Below are 22,619 nucleotides of genomic sequence, written 5' to 3'. Positions count from 1 at the left end.
AAAGAAAAAGAGAAAGGAGGGGCAAGAAAGGAAAATGGAGGAGAAAGGACAGACTAAAACCAAGAACTGGAGAAGAACAAATAGGAAGAGAAAACACACAAATGTATGAGTCAGAATGACATGGCAAGGGGCCATAAAGAAGGTCCAGAAAGCCAAAACACTGCTTCCTATCATTCCTCCAGACCCTTAGGAAGCAATTGTTCCACAGCATGGGAACCTGACAAAATTTTCTCCTGAACCAAGAGTTGAAATGTAAACCTTTTGGAGAAACCAGGCCATTCAAGTGGGAAGAAAGGGATAACTATAGAAGAAGACCACATGACCTCACTGACCTGACCACTACTGGCTGGACTTACTAGGGACGACCACCTGACTTAAGAGCTGTCTAGGGCTTCCCTGGTGGCGCAGTGGTTGAGAGTCCGCCTGCCGATGCAGGGGACACGGGTTCGTGCCCCGGTCCGGGAGGATCCCACATGCCGTGGAGCGGCTGGGACCGTGAGCCATGGCCGCTGAGCCTGCACGTCCGGAGCCTGTGCTCCACAACGGGAGAGACCACAACAGTGAGAGGCCCACATACCGCAAAAAAAAAAAAAAAAAAAAAAAAAGAGCTGCCTAGCAGGTAGGGGGGCAGGTTGGCCTAGCATCTTACCCAACAGATGCACTAAATACTGGACAATCCAACAGACCCCTTCTCATGCGAAGTCTGAAAATGGGCCCTACAGTATGTCAGTGTGCAATCAACAATATTAAGTGCCCACCATGTTCCAGGTATGTTCTAGGTACTGAGGATACCGCAACATATACAGTGAACCAAGCCTGCCTTCAAGGAGTTTACATTCCAGTGGGGGAGAGAGACAATAACCAAATGCAAAATACAGTCCTCCCTCAGTAGCCACTGGGGTTTGTTCCAGTACCTCCAGGGGTACCAAAATCTGCAGATGCTCAAGTTCCTTATATAAAATGGCACAGTAAGCTGACCCTCCAAATCTGTAGGTTCCACATTCGTGGATTCAACCAATCCCACAGATGCAAAACTCTGGTTATGGAGTGTCAACTGTAAATATTTATTATAATGCCAAGTACAAGAAAGTCTGATAAAGGAAGATAACACAGAAGCAGCAGATAAGGTATCAGGGTGTGGGACTCCACTTTAGGTCAGGTGGTCAAGGAAGTTTCTCTAAGGAGCTGACATTTACAGAGGCCCGCATGAAGGAGGGAAGCAAAACAAATACCTGAGAAAGAACCTTCCAGGTAGACAGAACAGCAAGTACAAAGGTCCTGAGGTGGGAGGATGAGTTAGCACACAGCTGTGTGTGTGTGAGCTCGAACAGAGGTCACTGCTGAGCGGAGGGCGGGGGACAGGGCTGGCAACTGGGAGCAGAGGGGGAGCAGCGCCCTAGGAGCCGCAGTAAGGGCTCTGAATCACATTCTCAGTGGAATGGGAAGGTATTGAGGGCTGAGAGCAGGGGAATGATCAAAGAATAGAAGAACAGACGATCCCACACCACTGCTCATGGGAGTTTGCAGAGGCTGTGAGGGAGCTAGGATGGTACACAGGGTAGCTGGATGGTAGCAGAACTAGACAAGAAGCAGAGAGAAAGACAATCAACCCCAGTGAGCTAACAAGCAAAACACCAGAGGACTACGGCACCTGAACATCAGTGAGGAAGGCTCGATTACAGGAGGCTGTGGGCTGTGTCCTGTTTTCCCTGTCCCCTACCTGCACCACCCTTATAATAAGGCCCCGTGAACCAAGGTGGCACAAGCCCAAGTTTTTTACCATCTACTTTATAATTCATCACTAAGACACCTACCTTACTCCCTATTTGTTTTTTCCCTTCTTACCCAGAGCAATATTTTTTTCATTCCTTCCTCCCATTTCCACCTCAAGGCCTTATTTAATCTGTCCTCTATACCTGGAATGCCCTTCTCTGGTATACCTCAACCCAATCAATCTGTTGATTATTAAAGGAGGCAGTAAATATCTGGAAAACACACTGAAAGGACCCTAGGAAATGGTTTTAAAAACTAACAGGGAATGGGTGAAGTATACGGTATGTGAATTATATCTCAATAAAGTATTTTTTTAAAAAATGAGCAGGGAAGTTTTTTTCCTGCTTATACAAAAAACAACTGGTCTATGGTGTATTTAGGGCTTTCTAAAGATCTTCTAAATAATTCTTGTGATTGTATTTCAAGAAAAGGCTCAAAATAACTACATACATTTTCTGTTTCCATTGCTGAAACACAAAATATAAAGCTTAACCCAATATATGAGTACAGCAACTGGTAACACATTACTGGAGGACCAAAAAATCAATAAACATTTGTATTCACAAAACTAAAATGTCACACTTACTGGTAACGAATTTAGTCCATACCACTACTGACCAAATGAGGAGAAAATTAATAGGAACAACTTTACAGCTTATTTTGGAGGTGGGCTCAATAGCCTTTCTGCCTTAAAAATCTATTTTAATTTGCAGAATACTTTATTCCTTGGAATATCTGCTTTAATATGCTCCAATTTTCATTTTCTTGTCTTGAGGAATTTTAATTAAGGTTGGATTTGCTAAGGTCTCATTTAACAAATAAAGCTATACACTAAGGCTGCTGAAATCCAACCAGAATTTTTTTTCCCCCAGAAGTGAGGAAATACAGTTACTTCCAGGTCTTCTATTCATATAACAAATAGACTATTTCAAGTAATCGCCCATTTTTTTCTTTATTTCATTAAATTGTAAAGTCACCCCCAACATGTAGCAATATTACAGAAAAAGGATTCAGAATAATAAAATGTGGACACTTTATTTTTATACTATTTCAACAATGGGTATTTTACCTTTTCAGATGCTTGGCTTCATCCTGAAGCTATAATATTCCCTACACCAAATTTGACTACGTACAGTTTATTTACATACTAGAAATCAGTTGCCTGAGAATTCTGTTAAACATGTTCCTTCTTCAGGAAGGAAGGGAAGGGAAGGAGTCATTCAAAATAACCAGAGATTAATTTTATTCCCTACAATCAATAATTGAGAGGAAATGTTCACCGTCATAAGAATAAAAGAAGACTGAAATCTTTAATGGGAAATTATCATTATTATTTTTTTTTTGCAGTACACGGGCCTCTCACTGCTGCGGTCTCTCCCATTGCGGAGCACAGGCTCCGGACGCGCAGGCTCAGCGGCCATGGCTCACAGGCCCAGCCGCTCCGTGGCACGTGGGATCTTCCCGGACCGGGGCACGAACTCGCGTCCCCTGCATCGGCAGGCAGACTCTCAACCACTGCACCACCAGGGAAGCCTTTTAATGGGAAATTCTAATTGCTTTCCAGGATAGTTATCCTCAACCAATCCAAATTCTCTCCACAGTGTCTTCTACCATGTAAGTCTTCACTTCCCATCTCCGTGTGGTTGGAATAAAGTGACTGAAGTCTAGTCCCGTGGCTCTTTGTGCCACTCTTATGACACCTAGCCCACACTGCCCTGTACCATAATTAACTTTGATAATTAACACCCAGGAGTAAAAAGAATAGGATGGGATGAGGCCCTAAGCTCCAAAATGCTAAAGGCATCCTGATTTTAGTGGAAATTAGAAGAGGACAGATTCTAGACACAGTTGGGTAGGACTGTGATAACATTTTGATTGGATTCAGATGTGACTCGATGGATTGGATGTGGGTGATGGGAGTGAGGGTGGTAATTGGAATAGGAGGATGGGAAAGATAAAGATTTGAAAAGAGAAATCAAGAATGACTGCTAGGCGGTCACAAAGCACCGAGCCGATCTCCCTGTGCTATGCCCATCTCCCTGTGCTATGCCGCTGCTTCCCACTAGCTATCTATTTTACGTATGGTAGTGTATATAGGGGTGGGATAGGGAGGGTGGGAGGGAGGGAGACGCAAGAGGGAAGAGATATGGGAACATATGTATATGTATAACTGATTCACTTTGTTATAAAGCAGAAACTAACACACCATTGTAAAGCAATCTTTAACTCCAATAAAGATGAAAAAAAAAAAAGAATGACTGCTAGGTTAGTGGCCTGAGAACAGCCATACTATTAAATAAAATGAGGAGGGCTGGAGGAGGAACAGTTTTCTGGGCTATCAAATGCAGTGACAGGCTGAATAATGGCCCCCAAGGATGTCCCTGTCTAATCCCCAAACCTGTAAATATGTTACATTACCTGGTAAAAGCAACTCTGCACATATGATTAAGTATGTTGAGATCTGGAGATTATCCTGGATTATCCAGGTGGGCCCAATGTAATCCCAAATCTTTTTAAAGAGGAATGCAGGAGAGTCAGAGTCAGAGGTGTTTATGAGACTATGCAGAAGAATGGAAGCAGAAGGAAGAGAGGAACAAAGATGCTATGCTGCTGGCTTTGAGGATGGAGCAAGGGGCCACAAGCCAAGGAGTGCAGCTGGCCTACAGAAATTTTAAAAAGGCAAACATGATTCTCCCTTAGGCCTGGAGATAAAACGCAGCCCTACCAACACCTTGATTTTAGCCCAGTGAAACTGATTCCAGACTGCTGACCTCCAGAACTGTAGGACAATTTGTAGCAATTTGTTACAGCAGCAATGGGAAACATACATACATGTTAGATTTGAGATGTCTATTAGATATACAAGTAGAGATGCTGAGGAGGCAGTCTGGAGCTCAGAGAGGGCAGGACCAGAGAAAAAAAAATTAGAAGAATCTGTTTGAATTATGGACCCTCTTTCCCACATTACTCTAACCCTGCATCCAAAAAAGCACTCATGCACAAACACAACATTTTTTTCATGAAATTTCAAGATGGTCAAGAACCTCTATACTCATGGAACCTCTAGAATAGTGTAAGTAATCACAAAGCAGCCTGTTCTAACTCTGATGATTGTTCCCTCCCTAAGGAGGAGGAAACCAAGTAATTCTTCATTTAAAAAAAAAAAATCTTTTTAAAAAAATTCTTTTTCCTAATTCTGCTTATTAAAAAAAAACCCACAATGTTACAGAAATATTTAACACAGGAAGTTCAAATCCCCATGTACCCAGTGTTCATCACTATCACCCTTTACATGTTCTCCTCTTGCTTAAAGATGTGGCCAACACACCTCTGACTCCTTTTTATATGTTTATACAGATATACAGGTTTTTTTAACCTTGCTTTTTTCTTTGATTAAGCTTGCTTTTTAAAATTAGCTTATGATAACAGAAAGCTGGTTACAACAATTGCAAAGCTTCAGAGTTGAGACTTTTGATTCCTTCTATTAAAAATTCCACATAGGGCTTCCCTAGTGGCGCAGTGGATGAGAGTCCACCTGCTGATGCAGGGGACACGGGTTCGTGCCCTGGTCCGGGAAGATCCCACATGCCGCGGAGCGGCTGGGCCCGTGAGCCATGGCCGCTGGGCTTGCGCCTCCAGAGCCTGTGCTCCGCAACGGGAGAGGCCACAACAGTGAGAGGCCTGCGTACCGCAAAAAAAAAAAAAAAAAAAAAAAATTCCACACAACTAGGCTAGATAAAAAGAAGGATAGCAGTTGGTTGATCAAAGAAATTTTGTGTCAATGAATTTTAAATAATGAAAACATTTTTGCCTGAAAAATTAAAATCACTAGAGCATCTTCAAAGGCAAGTATTTGGATTTCTACTATCCCCCTATGAGTTCAATGAAGCTATTTTTATTTCTGAAACAGAGAGCTAACATGAAAGACCTAGAGGAGATGGTATTTTTAAAAAATGCATTTGCTTCACATTCTTTTTGTCTGAAGTTGCTGAGTTGGTATCATAAGGAAAAATATGTTAGCTCACTTAAAGAGGGCCAATAAATGACTAGTTCCAAAATGGGCACATTTTAAACTTCTAAAAACAGGTCACAAAGAAAGTAAAACAAAACTGTGTCAACCCGCCTTTCTCTGGAGCCGATCTGGCTTATCCAAGCCCTTCCAAGAAGGAGCAATCCACTGAGCATCAGGACAGGAGCATCCTCAATACTGCACACAGTCAGCTTTGCACAATGCTTTTTATCAAGTGTTTGAATCTCTACAAGTGAAAAACGTCTGCCAAACTATGTGAGTTCATAAAATATGCTCTAGAAAAATCTTTCTAGAAGAAAGATTATATTTTTCCAGCCATGAATGTAAGCTAAGTATAAGAGGACAGACCTGGGAATTCCCAGAAAAAGAAAAAAAAAAGGAAAAAAAGGTTCAAGGCCATGCTAAGAAATTTGAGCTTTAAGGGGAAGATTAAATAAGACATTGAAAGGTTTTAATACAGAATAACATGATCAGTTTGCATTTTAGAAAAATCACTTCAGTGGTTGTGTAGAGAATGGATTACAGACAAGCAAGTCAGGAGGTAGAAAGGCTAGTTAGTTACAAGGCTGTTGTGCATGGTGAGAGATGCCTGGACAAGGATGGTAGCAATGAGGATGGAGGGAAGGGGACTTAGTCAAGGGCTACCTACGGGATGTATTCAATAGACTCTGGTAACTGACTGGTTAGATATAAGTAATCATGGGGAGGGAGGAAGTTAAGAACTTCACCCAGGTTTCTGGCTGGGGCAACTTGAGTTGTGTCATTATATGGAACCCTGGAGAAGACAGCTTAGGGGTGAGAATTATAAGTTAAAGACATCAGGAGTCTATAAAAGAGAAATCCAAACAGATATTACATTCTTACAATGAGCATTTATTAAATATGCACATTGAGAGATTTAGAATATATTCCAAAAGGTCAACGGGCCAATTTCTAGTTACTTGTTAATTGCAGAGAGTTCATGAAAAATATAACACACAAAGAATTCTGAAATCAAGTTTTTGCCATTAGTTTCAGTCTGCTCACACCAGGGAACCCTTAAGGAGGCTGTGGTAGATGACGTTATTCTCAGTGTTCCACAGCTCTCCCTGCAGAAGGATGAGCCAGCCACCCACTCGAGGTACCAGGTGACTTGCAGGGTGTCCTACAGAAGGATTATCCTTCCCTGTACCACTAACACCCAGCTGGCTAAAGAAATGTGCGTAGAAGTAATATATGCCACTTCTGAGCAGAAGTTTTAAAAGCCGACACATCGTTTGTCCATGGCTCCTTTTTCCAGTTAGGAACTGCTCCTCCAGCCAGGATCCCAGAATGAAGAAGACAAGTGAGGCTGAGCTGTAGCTCACCTCTGAATATACCTGTCATAAGATACTGAGCTTTAGAGGTTGTTTGTAACCACAGCATTAACAAAATATGACAGACGTATGATGGATATAGGTGTTTAACAAATAACAATGTATGATTTGTATTTCCCCTCCTCCAGCTGAAATTTTCTGGTGATCTGCTAAGAAGCAATCTGATGGGAAAAAAGAAATAGTTGGCCCAAGTATCCCAAAACGGAAACAGAGAACTTTTAACCTGAAAGAAAAGCTGATAGTCTGGAGTCGGCAAACTTCTTCCATTAAGGGATAAACAGTAAATATTTTAGGCTCACAAGCCGTACAGACACTGTTGCAACTACTCAACTCTGCAGATACGGCACAAAAGCAGCCATAGACAATATATAAAAGAATGAGCGTGACTGTGTTCCAATAAAACTTTATTTACAGAAACAGGCAGTGAGCCAGATTTGGTCCACAGGGCAATGGTTTCCAGATCCCTGGTCTAAATCCTTCATATTGTCAATGAGGAATCTAAGACCTAGAGAGATTAAATCAAGAACATACAGCTGGCTGGTGGCAAGCTGAGCATTACAATGCAGGTCTCCTCAATCTATTGGTTTAGAACAGGTTCTGTTGCATCACAACGTGGAGATGAAATACACAGCAAAAAATAAGGCGGAGAACGCTAAGGGTAGGTTTTGATTATGTTAAACAGCTTTCAACAGTGTGGTTATAGATGAGGATTTGCTTTTCAAGTGATTATGGCTTTCATAAAAACAAGTGAATGTCATAAGATGGAATAGGTGAACGAATGATAAATTAGCCAGTGTCTGAAAAATGATCTTCAGAGGAAACGCAATTATATACTTCCTTCCTACTGTCATTTTCTCCAATACTTATCAATCATTTCTTTTATCAACAGGACAGCATTTGCTATGGTCATTGCAGTAACTCATCTTAAGGCAAAACAGGTTTAAAAACATACCACAAAATGAGCAACAAATACACTAGACCAGAAGGCAATTATTTCACATGGTATTTTTCATTTATTTTCCTTTCTTTTAATTTCCAAAATAATAGTCATTGGAGGAAACTGAATACAGAAGTATATAAAGTTAAACACTCCACACCCTCCTCAATTCCACTCCCCAGTGTTAACCCATGACTGATTTATATCAGGAGAGTGCAATAAAGCTACCTTCTCTAAGTCATTCTTTCAGAAACAAAGAGGAATATAGGTTTCCTGACCAGATATCCCTTGAAAATCATGTTTTAAAAAGCAACAGACAGGTCAGGTGTGGTCTGTGGCCTGGAACTGAGAAAAGCAAGCTGCCTATGCAGGGTTTAAATGGAGGGTCTTGACCCCAGCACTGTCACCAGATGAGTGAGGCTCCTCAAATACCTTGATGATGCTACTGTGGGATGTGCAAACACTTCAAAAATGAGTAAGACTATCCATACTTTCTCGTTTGGTATTTTATTGGGAAAACTTGGGCCAATTTGCTCATAAAAAGACCAACAATCCTAATCAGTTTTTCTTTTAATCCATACTTTAGGGACATCAGTGACAGAGAGTAAAGAACTCCAAAAGTCTGTCCTCCATAAAAGCAATTTAAAACTGGCAGAAAACTGGCAGAATCAACCCTTTTTGAACACTGAAAACTAAGCAAAAGCTTTCAGCAACCACCTGATGCACTTAAGCACAGTGAAACACTTAATCAAGGAAAACTAGCTGGGTTTTGGTTGCAGTAGCAAGTTTTGTGGCATTTTAACTTACCCTGGTCCCATCCCCCATTCTCCAGCTCAGTGGAAGCCTTGAAAATAATAGACTGCCCTTGAAAATAACAGCCTACACTCTTGGTACTGGTACCAGTACCAGTACCAGAGGGAGCAGAAAAGACCTCATTCACAAAGAACTATAATAATTTGCTTTGATTTGTCCGGTGGAACCCTGGAAGACCAGCACAAAAGACTTGCCTTTATCTTGCCCAACTCAAAACTCTCCAAGTGCTGAAAAGTGGCTAGCTCGAGAAAGCTTACTGAAATCATTTACAGGCAAATAAATATATTTGTTGCTGCTGCATGAGGCAATGGATAATAGCTGGGGCAAACCACAGACTAACCAAAGAAGTTGGGGGGAAAGGCTGAAGGATGAGATGCTTTGGGAAATAAGGGCTTTGAAAAGGTCCCACATATTCCTAGGAATCTAGAAGTCCATGTGCATTCCCAGGGTGAGGGCATGCTCAGAAAGAATCTGAGAGGGCCCTAACCTCAGCTCTGGCTGAACTACAGGCTCTGCACAAGCAGAAAGTGAAGGCTAAGGTTAGTTGTACACTGCTTGGCTGAGAATTGAAGGTGTGCTGTGATACACACACAGAGCCCCCTGCAAAGACTGGGAGATTTTTTTTTGGTTCTAGGCATTCATTTAAGGAAAACTCTGTCCAATCACTAGCTGACCACTAAGCTAATGAAACTGAGACTTCAGTGCCTCACATCACACAAAAATTACACACTCTGCAAAATTAGTTCAGAAAAATCACTAGACAAGCAACAACAATCATAATAGGCAGCAATAGCAAACCCTGGGAAGGGAGAAGAATCTGATTCCAGAGTTGCCACCCTGTAATATTCAAAATGTCCAATTTTCAACAAAAAATTATGAGGCACACAAAGAAACAAGAAAGTAATGGCCCATGCACAGAAAAAGAAAAAAAAAAGCAATCAATATAAACAGTTCCTGTGGAAGCCCAGACATTGGACTTACTAGACAATGACTTTAAATCAGCTATTTCCAATATATTCAAAGAGCTAAAGACACTGTTAACAGAATGAAAAAATAAACTGCAGACTAGGAGAAGTATTTTCATATCTCATATCCAACAAAAAATTTGAATGCAAAATATACAAAGAACTCTTTAAAATTCCATAATATGAAAACAAACAACCCAATTTTAAAATGTGCAAAGATTTGAACATTCTTCACCAAAGATGACATAATGGATGGCAATTAACCACGTGAAAAGATGCTCAACATCATTATCCATTAAGGAGACACACATTAAAGCCACAACAAAGTATCACTACACAACTATCGGAAAGGCTAAAACAAAAACAAAAGCAAACGAGAAAAACCTGATAATACCAAGTGCTGATGAGGGTGTGGAGCAACTGGAACTTTCATTCATTGCTCATAATAATGCAAAATGGTTTAGCACCACTCTGGAAAACAGTTTGGCATTTTCTTGTAAAGTTAAGCATACACTTACATATTACCCATTAAACCAACATCTAGGTACTTAAACCAAAGAAATAAAAACTTGTGTTTATGCAAAAACCTGTATGTTTACAGCAGCTTATTCATAAATACCAAAAACTGAAAATCACCTAAATATCCTTTATCAGGTAAATGGATAAACAAACTGTGGTGCATTAATACAATGGAATACTACTCAGCAGCAAAAGGGAACAAACTATTGACACAGTTAACAACATGAATGAATCTCCACAACAATGTGCTGGGTGAAATGATTCCATTTATATCATATTCTGGAAAAGGCAAAACTACAGAGACATAGAACAGATCAGGGGTTAAATGGTATAGAGAAGATATGACTGCAAGGGGCAGCACAGGAGTTTCGAGGTGATGAAACTTCCGTATTCTGACTATGGGGGTGGTTACAAGAATCTGTACGTGTATCACAGCTCACAGAAGTACGTACCCAAAAGAAGTCACCTTTACTGTATGTAAATTTAAAAATTAAAGGAGAAAAAAGACTGCAGGGCTTCAAATCCCAGCTCTATTTCTCTTTGCCTCGTTGTTCTTATTAAAAACAACCTGACTTTCTGTGTTGTTAAAGGATTACGTGAGTTCCTGGCGTACGCTAAGCACTAAATTGGTGAGTGATCAATAAAATGTTTTGTTCAGACATGCTAAAAAGTTGGTACTTTTAAAAAACCCACTGCAAGAGGAAGAAATCTAGTTTTTAATTAAAAGAGCAAAGAATTGAAGAATATTGGGATTAAAACCCCTAATTCTTCAACACCTTCACTAAACAGTCATTGGAAACCTATGAGGTGATCAGTATCAAATTACGTTCTTCAAGGTTTACAGAATCCTTGAGCTTAAGGAGCTACTGAAAGGCTTGTTCCCAGAGCTACGTGGGTATTGGCCGTGATATTTCACATGAAGAGCAAACGCGCTCTAATCAAGGCTTAGTACTCAATGGTGGGTATCACTGCCTCTCTCCTGGGAAGGTGCCAACTTCAAGCTCCTTTTCCCGAGTCGGGGCAGGTCAGCATCCTTGGACTTGGCGCTCGCTGTGCTGCCCTACATCCCATCCATCGTCAGCCGGGTCCATCCTTCCTCGAAAACATCCTTAACATCCACCCTCCGCCCATTCCCCACAGACAGGGGGTTTGGAGCTTTTTAAGAGGCAGCAGCTGCTGTAAGTAACGACGACTCCCATCTTCCCAGTGTCTCCTTCTTTACCTGAAAAGTAGCCTCCTTTCCTTGGCCAAACGTCCAAATCCACACTTGACCTTTCAGAGCCGATGCGACTGGGACCCAAGATGGCTGCGCCCTTGGATGGGGAGGGGCCACTCGCCTCCCAGAGGAGAAACCACCACGGCCAAGGTTACCCTAGACGGAGGCCGTTAGGAAGGACTCCGAGCGCTGGACTTGACATCCATTTGCTGCCCCTCATCCCAAAGCCTGACGCCAGCCGTACTGATGCCGCCAAGTGGCAAACATCTAATGCTCATCACTGCTAAAAAGGCAACAAGAGGGCTTCCCTGGTGGCGCAGTGGTTGGGAGTCCGCCTGCTGATGCAGGGGACACAGGTTCGTGCCCCGGTCCGGAAAGATCCCACATGTCGCGGAGCGGCTGGGCCCGTGAGCCATGGCCGCTGAGCCTGCGCGTCCGGAGCCTGTGCACCGCAACGGGAGAGGCCACAACAGTGAGAGGCCCGCGTACCGCAAAAAAAAAAAAAAAAAAAAAACGGCAACAAGTAAAGATCTGGCGCGTGAGAGCATATTGCTTCGGTGAGCCACGAGCAGAGTAGAAATTCACTCTCCACAGTTGCCCGTGCATTCGGGTTAGAATAAAATGTAATCAAACGAACAATAAAGACAACATTACATCGTTTGAAAAATTCTATTCTATTTGACAGACATGTATTGAATATACGTGCCAGGCACCGTTCTGCGTTACGGGGCTATAACAATGAACAACATAAATCTTCCCTCGTGGAACTCCTTACTGAAAGAGTGTCCGCATGGAATCTGCCAATTTTACCTTCTCTCCATTCTAAGAAACCTCAGCACACCCCCCAGACCCAGAGTGCCATCTGACAGAATCAGCTGCAGGCGATGCTCAAATTCTCGTGTGGGACCACGAGAAGGGACCAGGGATGGGCCTGAAAAGTTGGCTACTATATACTTTGTCATTAGCCTCTGAGGTCAACCAGCATGAGACCCCTGCCCCAAAGGGGCACTCTGTGCAGGACCCTGATTGGCCAGCCTACTTAAGAGTCTCTTTCTTAGGGAGGCTGACTGTATGTAAGAGAAACAAGAGTCAATGATTCGGTAAGTTCAGAAGCCATGGAAGGAGACAGAAGTGAACTGAGTCACCAGAATGGTGGTGTTAGTAACATAAAGAATAACAGCCTTTGCAACTTACAAAGGAATGTTCTCTGGGGTAAATATTTGCTGTCAGTTTCCTAGAGCTACTCTTATTTCCAAATGACTTCCAAGGCTACTTCCTGTGTCTTCCAACTTACTGGAGTATCCTTATAAGCTGCCTCCCGTCAGCTGAGGTTAGCAGAACAGACCTCCGTTTCTTGCAATCTGAAAGAACGTTAACTATCACATACGTTGCTTTCCAGTTACTTCAATGATAGGTCCTTACATCATTCTTTATGTGGAGTCTTCTTAGGCTATGGATAACTGAGGGACTGAATAAAATCCATGTATAAAATGCATGGTGGATCCCATTTATTTATTCTGTTTGACTAAAAGGCATCACAACGTAAATTACTTATGATGGAAAAATATTACGGTTCAAATTACAAGAAAGCACACTGAAACCACTCAACATCACATTTTTTAATAGGACACTAAGCCAGTGAGTCTCACCTCACATAGAACTCCCAAAATACAGTTCTAGATACTATTCCAAAAGTAATCAGGAAAATCTGAGCGTGGGGTCATGAGTATAGGTCTTTTTAAAAGCTCCTCACTTAATTCTGACGCCCAGCCAGCACTGAGAACCCTGGCACTGAGGTAATAGAGGTAATTGAGTACCTTGTAACTCAAAGTGTGGTCCAGGGACCAGTAGCAGCAGCATCACCTGGAACTTGTTAGAAATGCAAAATCTCAGGCTCCACCCCAAACCTCCTAAATCAAGATCTGCATCTTTACAAGATCCCCAGGTGATCTGTACGCATATTAAAGTTTGAGAAGCACTGTTTAAAGGTCCCATTGCTACAGAAATGCGAGAAATACCACACCACGTTTTAAAGTTGAATGCCTCAAGAAGAAAGGAGAAACAGGAATAGAACAGCATAACAGATAAAATGTTTGTGATATTAGGCATTTCACATTATTAAGCATCTAATTAAGAGTAATATTCAAACACAAGTCTGCACCTTTTAAAACTCGAAATACCACACCTTATTCCAAATGAATTTCACTTACAAACCACACCTTCCACTGGCAAGAGTTATACCTCAACGGAGTGACACAAATCTACCTTATAATCTCCAGATAGCTCATCTCCACTGAGCTAGTGTGTATTAAGGGGGGGTCCTTGTGAGGAAATAAAGAAACAAGGGTGGTGACAAAGCAAGAAAGGGTCATTTACATGGGTGGCCCCATGCTGAGGGAGGGGCCTTCCAGTTTTTTGTGAACACCTCTGTACTAGTTTCAAAGGACTCTTTGGAAATGGTGATAGTTATTCTCCACATGTGCAAACGTTTTCTTCTGTGCCTTGTTCTTGGCCGGCTCTCAGAAAAAGCATTTACCTTTCTTCCAGGATAGCGATTCCTTGATTAATGTATCTTCAGAAAACAACACTCCGGTACACTGAAGGCAGCCGTATCGGAAACAAACTCTGAATCCTACGCAGCAGCCCCGGCATGAGTTATACGCTCATCAGTGGTGCCACTGAGAATCTGCTCGTATGCATATCAGAGCAGGACAAAATCACCTCCTGTCACAGCTTCTATTTATTTGTTCCCTGAGAGGTATTCAGACCTGGCACTCAGCAAAATGACAAAATCAGAAAACTGTTTTCAGATTCTATAGGTTTCCTTTGCAGTACCCTTAAACTTGTCCAAGTATGACCATGACCCTCTTCAAGAAATGTACATCACTCATGAGAACGTGACGTTTAAAAGCGTGTTTCCCATAGTAAACTTGTATTTAGAGAATGAATAATTCCCATTCAAAAGATGCAAAAAGGGAGGGGCCTTTAAGTTATTTGTCCAAGGTCACATTATAATAAAGTACAAAATAGCAACAAGAACCTAGGTAACCTCATGTTAACAAAAATAGCCTGGTGGTAAGGAGAGAGAAACATGATCAAGTCAGAACTTTTATCAGTTAGGAATTGCATTCAGCTGCTAATTAAAAGACCTAAGAGAACAGTGGCTTAAATAAGACAGAGTTCATTTTTTCTTAAATAAAGGAGGAGCAGGCAATCAAAAGCTCATATGATGACTCTATTACCACTGGAAACTGAGATTCCATCCATTTTTCTGCTCCACCATTCTCAGCGCTTGGCTTCCATCCTCAAGATAACCTCATGACCCAGGATGGCTGCTGTGAGCCACACACCCTTGTTCCTGGTAGGGGGATGGAAGGTGATAAGGGCAAAAGGATATTCTGTGCAGTTGAGTCCCCTTTAAAGAATTTTTCTAGAAACCACACTCAACAACTTTTTCTTGCCTCTCATTAGTAGGCTGGGTGAAGCAGTTTCACAGGTGGGTACCTTGCCACAGTCAGCAGTATAGGGTTCCACTGACCAAGGAAGACGAGAATAAATACTGGCTAGGAGTCTGCACAGAATCCTACTCCATAGCTTTCCAGCTACGTGACCTTGACTAGATTATTTACCCCTCTGGGTAAACACCCCCTCCGGTTTCTCATCTGCAAAAATGAAGGAAATCATCCCACCTATCTCGTAAGATTGGTATGAGGACTAAGTGAGGAAAATACATGGAAAACAATTAGAATGCCACCTGGGACCTAGCACACAATAAATATTATCTCATTATTGTTTGATTATCCTAATCCAGGGCTTTTCCAAATTCCTCTCATACTCGAACTTCCTCTCCATTTCCAAAATTGTACCTGCTGATACTCTAGTGTGAGTGAGTCTTAGTCACAGGTCATCTCAAGTTGGATACTCATTTCATGCCTTCCTTTCTAATTATGAAAGGAAGCGCCAGACAGCAGCACACATGGGATATTCTGGACAGAACTGGGTGGAGGAATTGAGCTTACAGTCCCCAAAAGGCAGGGTCTAAACACAATCCCAAGGCAGATGTTTGGAGAACCTGAAGAAACTAAGGTGAGAGTAAAAAAGAATGATATCTCCTGTGCAGAAGAATTCTAAAAGATGTATGTAGATATTCTACCCCCAAGGAGGTGGAGCCTAACTCCTGATTCCCTAAGTGTGGGTTCTGCATAGTGACTTCCTTTACTTCCTACAGTATGGGGGGCGGGCACGGGGAGTGGTAACCTTGGCCTAGAGAAACCTGAAAAACACTCCCTCAGCCAGGAGATCAGAGTCAACATCAACAGTTATAAATGATGTTATTACACCCTTAATATGTGGTTAAAATGGTACTTTACCTCCCAAACACCCAAAAGTCCAGTCTAAACATGAGAAAAACATCACACAAATCCCCACAGAGTAACATGCTACAAAATATCTGGTCAGTACTCCTCAACACAGTCAAGGCCATCAAACACAAGAAAAACCTGAGAAACCATCACAGCCAAGAGGCGCCCGAGGAGACACAACAGCTACATGTGATGTGGTGTCCTGGATGGGATCCTGCAGAGCAGGAAGACATTAGGTAAAAACTAAGGAGATGTGAGTAACAGGGAAATCTGGATGTGAGGTAGATGGGAACTCTCTGTACTATCTTAACAATTTTTCTGTAAATCTATAAAACTATTCTAAAACAACAAAGTTTATTTAAAAAAAAAATAAAACAATGGTTTACTGCCTGTACACCCCTCCTCCACCATGCACCCATCCCCACCCAAAGGCAAGCTTAGAGTCCCTAAAGGTGAGGCCTACAGCTGCTGAGGGGCAGGAATGGATGTTGAACCTTCATACAAACGAGGGGGCCGGGCCTCCTTCCTCCCCACCTTAACGCTGCTCTTTGCTCTGAAGCTACTAGACATATATTTTCATCTTGTACTTCATGGATAATACTTTCATCATACCTATGTCCAGTATTATAAACTCCCCCAGAACACATCCCATGTTCTCCACTGATGAAGTGAAGTGCCCATCTTGAAAGGCAGGTCCCTGCGGCACAACTTAAGCTAACGTGACTGCCTTTTTCCCAGTGAGGCGACATCTTGAGTGTGGCACCTTGGGCTTTTCCCTCAACACAAGAAGCCCGGAGAAACACCCCCTAGATCGGACCCTGCACACCGGCAGGCTTCTGTAAACCGAGTCAGAAGTTATTTTCCTCCTCATCCCCTAGAATCATAAAATGTAATGTTGGAAGCCTCATCCTTTCAATTCATAAGGCAAAAACTAAGGCCCAGAAAGATGCTGTAAATTGCTGGAGGCTAAAGCTAACTGAGAGAGACCCAAGAGTTCTCAGGATAAGACTCTAAGTACCATTAAATGTAAAGCTGAAACGATCTGAGGGAAAATAGTTGCCCCCAGAATGTAACATGCCAATGACCTTATAGAAGCACTGCATGAATAGTGGCAAAATTAAAAAAAGAAAAAAAAAATGAAGGGATGCACCCTGGTTAAAAAGAGGATGTAGAGTCATCAACTTACCTTTGATTTGTTGAAATCACTTTGAACACAAATAGTTATGTCACAAGAATGAGCTTTTCATTTGTGATGATGAAGAAAGGGTAAACATCAACGACAAGCCACGTTAAAATAGTTTGTATGGTGCAAGGAATGTCAAATGAAGAACTAGTCTCAGTCTTTTGGGGTCTTGTAAGATTGATATATTTCAAAAAGATGTATGAACTCCAAAGCAAAGCAACTACATTTGATTAGAAATGGTGAAGATGCAGTTTTAGCTCCTTTTTCTCTGCCAACCTGAAACCCCATAACTATTGCCAAAGGGAGAAAAATGTAGACTCAATGAAGCATCAGATATTTTAACAAAAATATACATAAATAAACACTAATAACTTTATAGGAAGTATTCACTACGTGCCTAGCTATGTTCTAAAGGTATTACATATACTAATTCACTTAATCCTCAAACCCTATGCAACAGGTTTTATTAATATTCCCACTTTACAAATAAAGAATGGATGTACAGAGAGGTTAGGTAACTTGCACAAGGTCACACAGTAAGAGGTAAGCCAAGAAATGAACCAAGACTGCCTGGTTCTCTTATGCTAAACTCCACTTGCTAGTCACCATGGACTACTTTATACTCTTATTTATTTCTTTAAAGTATATTAGTCTTACCTTCCTTAATTCTATGACATGTTCTTTAAAAGCAGGGAGCCTATTTTATATAGTTCTTTGTATTCCTTGTATTTTCTACACCTGACAGGATAACTAGACAGGTCTTCTAAAAGAAGTTGGTGAGTGCAGGATTTTCAAACAACGTGTATATATATCCATAGTTTCTATGGGACTTAAAATAACTTCCTCAAAATCAATTAGACAACTTTGGAATTCTAATAACAAAAACTGTAAGATGGTGGCCCAGAAGAATTAATGCAGTTTGCAAAACTACACAACTTACTAGACAGAGCCACAAACTCTGGGCCATATGACCTAGCATGCTACGTGAATCAAATTAAGGAAACGACAGTTTGCGCTCCCCTGTTGGCGCAGTGGTTGGGAGTCCGCCTGCCGATGCAGGGGACGCGGGTTCATGCCTAGATCCGGAAAGATCCCACATGCCGCGGAGCGGCTGGGGCCGTGAGCCATGGCCGCTGAGCCTGCGCGTCCAGAGCCTGTGCTCTGCAAGGGGAGAGGCCACAACAGTGAGAGGCCTGCGTACCGCAGAAAAAAAAAAAAAAAAAAAAGAAACAACAGTTTATGACTTGAAACACCCAAAAGAGGTAACTGAGGTGCAGCTATACCTAGCTGTATTCTTTTAGATTAAGTCTTTTAACACTTCTGAGGCTGAATTTACTTGTCTTTAAAATGGGAATAATAAAAATGTACCCTCTTCCCTCTCAGGTCGTTGTAACAATCAAGTTCCATGAGGCTGTGAAAGCCCCTCCTAAGCAGAAAAGCATTAAAGTATTTCTAAAATATAACAAGCAACATGCAGATAGAAACGTGTGGAGCATTAAAAGCAATTGACTTGTACTTGCAGCCAGTGGGATAGCTTGGAAAAACATGGACTTTCAGGTCAAAGAGACCCGGATTCAAGTCCGCATCTTGCCATTTACTAGCTGCGGGATCTTGAGCTAGTCACTTAAGTATTTTTGAGCTTCAATCTTTTTTTTAAAATTTATTTTAAAATATGTATTTATTTATTTTGGCCACACCAGGTCTTAGTTGTGGCATGTGGGATCTTCATGACGGCATGTTTAGTTGTGGCATGTGTAGCTGCGGCATGCAGGATCTTTTAGTTGCAGCATGCAGGCTTCCTAGTTGCAGCATACATGTGGGATCTAGTTCCCTGACCAGGGATCGAACCCAGGCCCCCTGCATTGGGAGCACCGAGTCGTACCCACTTCAACTATAAAATGGAGAAAATAATACCTCCCTCACAGGCGCTAGCATGTACGAAGTAACTGGTTCATAAAGAATACAAAGAACTTTATTCTGTGACCTCATACTGACAATATTAGTTATTTTACTCAAAACACACTGGAGAAGTTATATCTGTTCTTCTAGCATTTACCATAAACACATCAACATATAGAGAGAGTACATTTATTTAGTATTTACTAAACCCTATTAAGTGCCTACCACTCTTCCAGGCGATTAAGGGAGGACCTAGAATTTTGTATTCCCTGCCCTTTGGAGAAACAATATAAAAATGCTGTAGGTCAGTCAGAGGTTCTCAGACCCATTTGAGAGTCTGAAGAAAGCTATGGCACCTCTCCACAAAGAAAGTTAACAAAACTTTAGGAGACAATACAGAAGATATAGGAGAATATCTTCATGACCTTGGGGTAGGGAAAGCATTCTTAACCAAGGGGGACAGTGAGGGGAGGAGGGACACTAACTACAAAGAAAAAGATTCATAAATACACCTACGTTAACATTACAAATGTCCACATCAAAAGAAACCACAAACAAACATTTTTTAAATAAACCACAGAGTGGAAGCAGATTTTGGAACACATGCAACCAACAGAAGTTGAGATTCCTGAGCAAGTAAAGAACTCCAACAAATCAATAAAAAATAAGCAAAAAGTGTGATATGAGAATACAAAGAAAAGAAGTTACAGCTGCATGCAACAATAGGGATAAATCTTACAAACTTAATATGGAGTGAAAAAAGAATGACACTAAAGAATAATTACAGGATGACTGCACTCATAAGAAGTTGTAAAATAAGCAAAACTAAATAATATTGTATAGGGATGCACAGATAAAACTGTACAGGTAAAACTGCACAGAAAAGCAAGGGAATAAAAGTAGTCCCCTCAAGGGGAAGGAAGAAGCCATGACTGGGAGAGAGTAGAGTTTGCTTCGGAGAAATGATAATATTCTATTTCTCAACTTGGGCACAGGTTACAAGAGTTTTACTTTATGATTTACAGGTTTTATACGTTCTCCTGAACGTACATTACAAAGTAAAAAAACACATTTCCACAACCACACCTAAATTTAGCATGGAGAGAAGAAGTTCACAGACTCTCTCAAGTCCATAAACCCTAATTTTAAGGTGTCAACCTCTGTGAGATCAAAGAAAAACGGAAAATCTTTAGACTGTGAGGTGGTGGAGGGAGGAGGGAGCGGATGAGAACAGGAAAAAGTGAAAGATTAGAAAGATGTTAAAAAGAAGAAACATGAAGCCTCTGGGTCAGTTCCTACTTTCTCACTTGGAGAGAGAACATCCAGCACAAAACATAACTAACAAATGCCCAAGCTTGGTAAGGAATGCGATGGAGTCTGAAAAACACACGGGAACTAATGAGCAGAAAGAGGAGCACAGCTTGCAAAGAAATGTAAACTATTAAATAATGTGTCTCAAAAGAAAGAAGCCCGATAACAGCCAGTTTAACTCTCTGCCCACTCCATAATATCTCTGCCCCTCACCCCCTAACGGAGACAGGGTACACTAAATGGTTAGAAACTGCAAACACCAATTTCTGAGTGAAAAAGGACACTGTGTCACGTATCAGCAAAATATTATCATGGAACTTAGAAAAGCTTCTGGTAGCCTTGGGAAATTAAGGAACTGGGAAAAACAAGTTACAAAATGCCATTTCCACCAGCCTTGGAATAAATACACATATTGCAACTAAATGATAAAGATCTATCTGGATCATATCTAGTCTGACCTCGGGTACAGCTCTGCACAGTACCTAAGTGAAGCTTTTTGCTGAAGATAAGAGGAGTCCAAGGCATGTTCAGATCAGTAATTTAACAGAGGAACATCTTTGTAAAGTTTTTTCATTGTATTCTTGCAAGAATTATTTACTCATATCCAGCAATTACCCATTATTTCATTAGGTCTGGGTTTATACTGAACAAAACTATCAGTTATCTTCAAGACAGCTGGTGTTCGTGTGGTTAGTCAAATGCCTCCTTTCGATGGAAAGAGTAACGGGCAAAAGGAATTATTTTTAAGGCTCCAAGACTGACTATTTCTTCCTGTTCCACTCAAACTCTTTCCTTTCATCCCATTTTCTACCTCCAGTTGTTCCCCACAGACCCATCATCTTCTTTTAATTCTTCAACTTTCTCTTAGGTTAAGGGAGCCACATAGAAAAGCTGCTCCATGGCTGGGTGGAATGTTCACCATATTCCACTTTCTAAAGGGGCGTTAATGAATGTTCCCATCTGAACCTTTCTCACGGCCTTATCTCCCTTTTATTGTCACCTCCCTAGGTTTGTTCTTCCCTCTTGTTTTAGGATACCTGGCTTATCCGGTGGGAACCAAAGACCAAAGAATGTGTCCTCTCTATTCTGTTTAATTGAAAAGCTGCCCAGGAAAGAGGGAAGGGGTGTGGAGCTACACTTATTTACTCTTCCACTTCTGCGCCAAACTATTGATCCGCGCCGCCTTTGCGCACCCCCAAAACACAAGTTACAGGCCCAGAAATGATCAATCCAAGTGCATCGCCTTTTGGAAGGCTATATTCTGGACTGGGGGTGGGGCTGGGGGTCATCAAGTAACTCGAAAGCAAGTCCTATAGAAAGTAGGTGAACTCGGGTGTCTGGGGGGTGGGAGGACAGTCACAGGTCCGAAGTTCAAGAGGCACCGAAACCCGCCTGGACGATTAGCATGTGGTTCGACCCGGTTGCGACAGCGGAGGCAAACCTATCGGGAGGAGGCATTCTCCACTGGCCTCTGACTCATCCAGAGATAAATAACCACCCGGGCCACAAGTTCCAAGCCAGCAGCTCGTGGATTTAGTGTGCATGGAAAATTTGTAGTTTCGGCTCCAGGGCCACTAGCAGGTAGAGACAGGTTTGAATTTCCTCGGGCTCGGCCGCAAAGTTCGGATGGAGATAGAAAAGCCACTCTCCCTCCCGTTCGCCTCCTAGAGTTAAAGGTGCCAGTCCCCTCCCGGCGGGCGAGGGAACCGCCGGCGTCCGGGGCAGGACCTTCGCGGCCCCGGGACGCCCAGCCCTGGGTCCCCGGTGCCCCGGTCCCCCCTCACGCTGTCCGCGCCCCTCACCTGCGGCCGAGTGGCCCGACAGCGCACGGCCCCGGGCGCGGCGCGGGCCCCCGAGCTCCCGGCGCTCGTGCAGCTCTTCGTCCTCGTCCTCCCGCCGCCGGCCTTCAGCCATCGACGAGCTGCGGGCCCCGCGCGCCGGCCGTCAGCTCCGGGCGTCCCGCGCCAGCAGCCTCCGGGCCTGGGAGGAGGCCCCAGGGGGGAGGAGGCGGAGGAGGCGGCAGCGGCGGCGGCGGCGGAAGCGGCTACCCCCGCAGCTCCACCTGCAGCCCGCGGGGGAGCGGCCGGGCGCGGGCCGAGCAGGTTTCCCCGCCTCCTCGCGCGCCCCGGCGGCCTCCTTCTCACAGCTCTGCCTCTCCCACTGTCTTCCCCCTTCCTCTCTCCGTTAGCCCGCCCCGCAGAGCTGGAGTCGGGATCGGGCGGGGTCTGGCCGGGCCTCGCCTCCTCGGGGAGGGGTT

General features: G+C 42.7%; 1 protein-coding gene across 6 annotated transcripts in view; it reads right to left on the bottom strand.

Annotated features, from left to right (window-relative positions):
• SH3D19 (SH3 domain containing 19) overlaps positions 1 to 22,414 on the bottom strand; it is a 180,801-nt gene extending 158,387 nt beyond the window's left edge. For 5 of the 6 annotated variants that reach the window (XR_013827932.1, XM_079919271.1, XM_079919275.1 and 2 more), the window contains exon 1: positions 22,165 to 22,414. Coding sequence is in view for 4 of the 6 variants with exons in the window: in XM_079919271.1 (XP_079775397.1) it covers positions 22,165 to 22,276 (112 nt within the window). In the remaining 2 variants the exon portion in view is untranslated. Of the gene's footprint in view, positions 1 to 11,614; positions 11,745 to 22,164 lie in introns of those variants that run through there. The other variant, XM_079919276.1, reaches the window with a different exon arrangement.
• Between the last annotated feature and the right edge of the window lie 205 nt (positions 22,415 to 22,619).

Source organism: Stenella coeruleoalba (genome assembly GCF_951394435.1).
Source record: "Stenella coeruleoalba genome assembly, chromosome: 4".
Lineage (NCBI taxonomy): Eukaryota > Metazoa > Chordata > Mammalia > Artiodactyla > Delphinidae > Stenella > Stenella coeruleoalba.
The sequence above is the reverse complement of the archived record's forward strand: the minus strand, read 5'-3'. Positions and strand labels throughout refer to the sequence as shown.